Source organism: Nicotiana sylvestris, chromosome 7, assembly GCF_000393655.2.
Source record: "Nicotiana sylvestris chromosome 7, ASM39365v2, whole genome shotgun sequence".
Lineage (NCBI taxonomy): Eukaryota > Viridiplantae > Streptophyta > Magnoliopsida > Solanales > Solanaceae > Nicotiana > Nicotiana sylvestris.
The window spans coordinates 152527927-152531011 of record NC_091063.1 but is presented as its reverse complement, the minus strand read 5'-3'; the positions used below and the strand labels follow the sequence as shown (position 1 = coordinate 152531011).

The following is a 3085-nucleotide window of genomic DNA, read 5'->3' as shown; positions in this document are numbered from 1 at the left end:
GACGCATTCCAAAGTTCAGAAGAAGATAAATGGAGGATTGCCATGAATGATGAAATACAATCCCTTTATCAGAATCATACATGGAGATTGGCCAATCTTCCGAATGGAAAGAAAGCAATTGGGTGCAAATGGGTATTTGCAAAGAAAGAAGAATTTCCTAACGAAGAAGATGGTCGCTACAAAGCAAGATTGTTGGCCAAAGGATATGCTCAAAAGGAGGGAATTGATTACAATGAAGTATTTTCTCCAGTTGTAAAACATTCCTCCATTAGAATTATATTGGCTTTGGTAGCACAATTGGATTTGGAACTAGTTCAGATAGATGTAAAAACTGTATTTTTACATGGAAACTTAGAGGAGAAAATCAATATGACTCAACCAGAAGGATTCAAAGTTGCTAGAAAAGAAAATATGGTATGCAAACTTGAAAAATCATTGTACGGATTGAAACAATCTTCTAGATAATGGTACAAGCGATTTGACAAGTTTATGTTGCGGCAAGGGTACAAGAGAAGCAAATACGATCATTGTGTGTATTTGCCCAAGCTTGAAGATGGTGACAACCTCCACCGGCCTGTGTATGGACTTGATATTGCCTTTGCAGAACAACATCAAGTCATCTGCAAAGATGAGGTGAGTGAGCTTTGTACTCTTGCACATAGGATGGTGCTGGAAATCAGGGAGATAACTCATTCTCCTTAGCACTCCAGTTAGGTAATCCATAACCAGCACAAATAAAAGTGGAGACATGGGTCTCCTTGCCTGAGTCCTCTCTCCCCCCTGAAAATAGCCATATCAAACACCATTTACTTTAATTATAAATATAGTAGTTGTAACACGCATTATGATCAGTTGTACAAATAGTATGGGAAATCCATAGCCTTTGAGTAACTCTTCTAGAAACTCCCAGCTAACTATATCATAGGCTTTTTTTAGATCAATTTTTATCAAACACCTTGAAGTAGTCTTCCTGTTGTAATGCTTGAGTAAGTCATGACAGATAAGTACATTGTTAATAAGTGACTCCCTTCAATAAATGCTGCTTGATTATCACCAATAAGCACTGAGATGGCTTTCCTTAATCTCTTACAAATGATCTTAGAAATGCACTTGTAGATGATATTGTAACATGATATAGGCCTAAATTGACTAACCAATAGGGGGTTGTCTACCTTTGGAATAAGAGCAATGATAGTGGAACTAATCTGTGTAAGCAGCTGACCATTCTCAAAAAATTCCAATATAGCATTTGTCACCTCTTCCCCGATAATGGACCATGAGGCTTTGTAGAATCCACTCCCATAGCCATCTGGACCAGGGCTCTTGGTCTCCTCTATACTAAACATGGCAGCCTTAACCTCAACAGTTGTATATGGCCAAACTAACTGTAGTTGTTTTGCAGTTGTCAATGTCTGCCCATTTCTCAAGAAACTCTGAAAGGCTTGTACCCTATTCCTACCTCTTGTCCCTAGAAGCTCCTGATAATAATCCCACAAAGATTGTTGTTGTGTCTTCTTGGTCAGTTTGTACCCTCTATTGATTATCTGTTAACTAAATTATGGCTCGTTGTAATTTCCTGTGTTTGATCACAGAAAAGAAGTATATGTTATTGTCATCACCCAATTTAATCCATGTAGCTTTACTCCTTTGTTGCAGGAAAACTTCAGCAAGATAGGAAGATTTCATGAAATTGTAAAACCTCTTCTGTTCTTCTTCCTGCAGTCTTGTATCCAAGGTGTTACTATGTATTGATGCTTGTGCTCTGGCAAGGGCCAGTCTATCTTCATCAGCAATAGCTATAATGTTGTTGAAGTACCTTCTATTTAGATCCTTCAACTTATATTTTAATATTTTTAACTTCCTCGCTACTTTAAACATGTTGTAGCCTTGCACTGGCTGGTTTTATACCTCCTTCACCACCTCTAGAAAGTTAGGATGAGAAGCCCACACATTGCAATACTTGAAGGCTGCTTTAGCTCTCTTGCGTGCATTAAGAGGAGTTAGCTTGAGTGGACAATGATCACTTATTCCTTCATTCAGGTATTGTGCACTGAAACTAGGCATAGAATTAAGCCAATTTGAGTTGATAAACACCAGACGATCTTGGATAAAATCCTACTGTCTCTATGTTTGTCATTCTAGGTATACTTGTTTCCACTTGTAGTCAATTCTATTAGCTCACAGTTCTCTACACACTGGTGAAAATCTTCAATCTCATCCATTGTTATGGAGTTCCCTCCTATTCTATCTTCAAAGTTCAAGACAGAGTTGAAATCACCCATAGCTATGCATGGGCTATTCACACCCCTACTCATTGTTTCTAAATAGCACCATAAGCTTCTTCTTTCTTCCTTAGTATTAAAAGCATATACTATTGTCAACACAAATGTGCATGCTAACATGATTCACCTAGCAGGTAACTACTTATGCATTCTTAGTCAGCAAGTCAACCTTGAAACAATCATGCCTCCAAGCCACCCATATTCTCATATTATAGTGCTCACTCAGATTTATTATACAATCCCAATCACCAAATAGTCTACTGGCAACTTGGTCTATTTTTTCAGTCTTATTTTTGTCTCCAACATAGCTATCAAACCTACATCTTCTTGATTACAAAGGAGTTTTATCTCCTTTTGCTTGTTAGGGATATTCATACTCCTAACATTCCAGTACATTTGCTATCCATGTCCCACCGGGAGGCGTGGTTTTCCATCCCACGTTCTTAGCAGTCCTATTACTCTGTTAAACATCTTTATCTTTATTAATATCCTCAGTCTCCAAGACTTGAAAGTTGTTATGGTTCCTCCTACTCTATTCTCTTGGCATACATGTCTAGTTGTTTGTTTAGCCATATTCATAGGTGTAACCCAACCTGCTTTGTCTTCCTAGCCTGTGGTAAGTTAGTAACTTTTGGTCCAGTTGAAGTTTTCTCCTCTGCCATTTGTCTAGCACCTGTTTCATTAGCCTTTGCTTGTTCTATTACCACTTAATCATCTCCACTTTGTACCTTAGTAACTGCTGGTTGTTGTACCTTCTTTTCCCTAGACACTTGATCATCATGTCCATATTTCTTACACAGTTT

The 3085-nt window shown here is 38.0% G+C and overlaps 1 protein-coding gene across 1 annotated transcript; it reads right to left on the bottom strand.

Moving 5' to 3' along the window:
* Positions 1–424: 424 nt before the first annotated feature.
* Positions 425–2282, bottom strand: LOC138873970 (uncharacterized). The gene is made up of 5 exons (XM_070152464.1): positions 2149–2282; positions 1909–2056; positions 1591–1836; positions 1173–1544; positions 425–780 (listed from the first exon to the last, which is right to left on the bottom strand). Exons 1-5 carry the CDS (start codon positions 2280–2282, stop codon positions 433–435), a joined length of 1248 nt encoding a protein of 415 aa, XP_070008565.1. The 3' UTR covers positions 425–432.
* Positions 2283–3085: the final 803 nt, after the last annotated feature.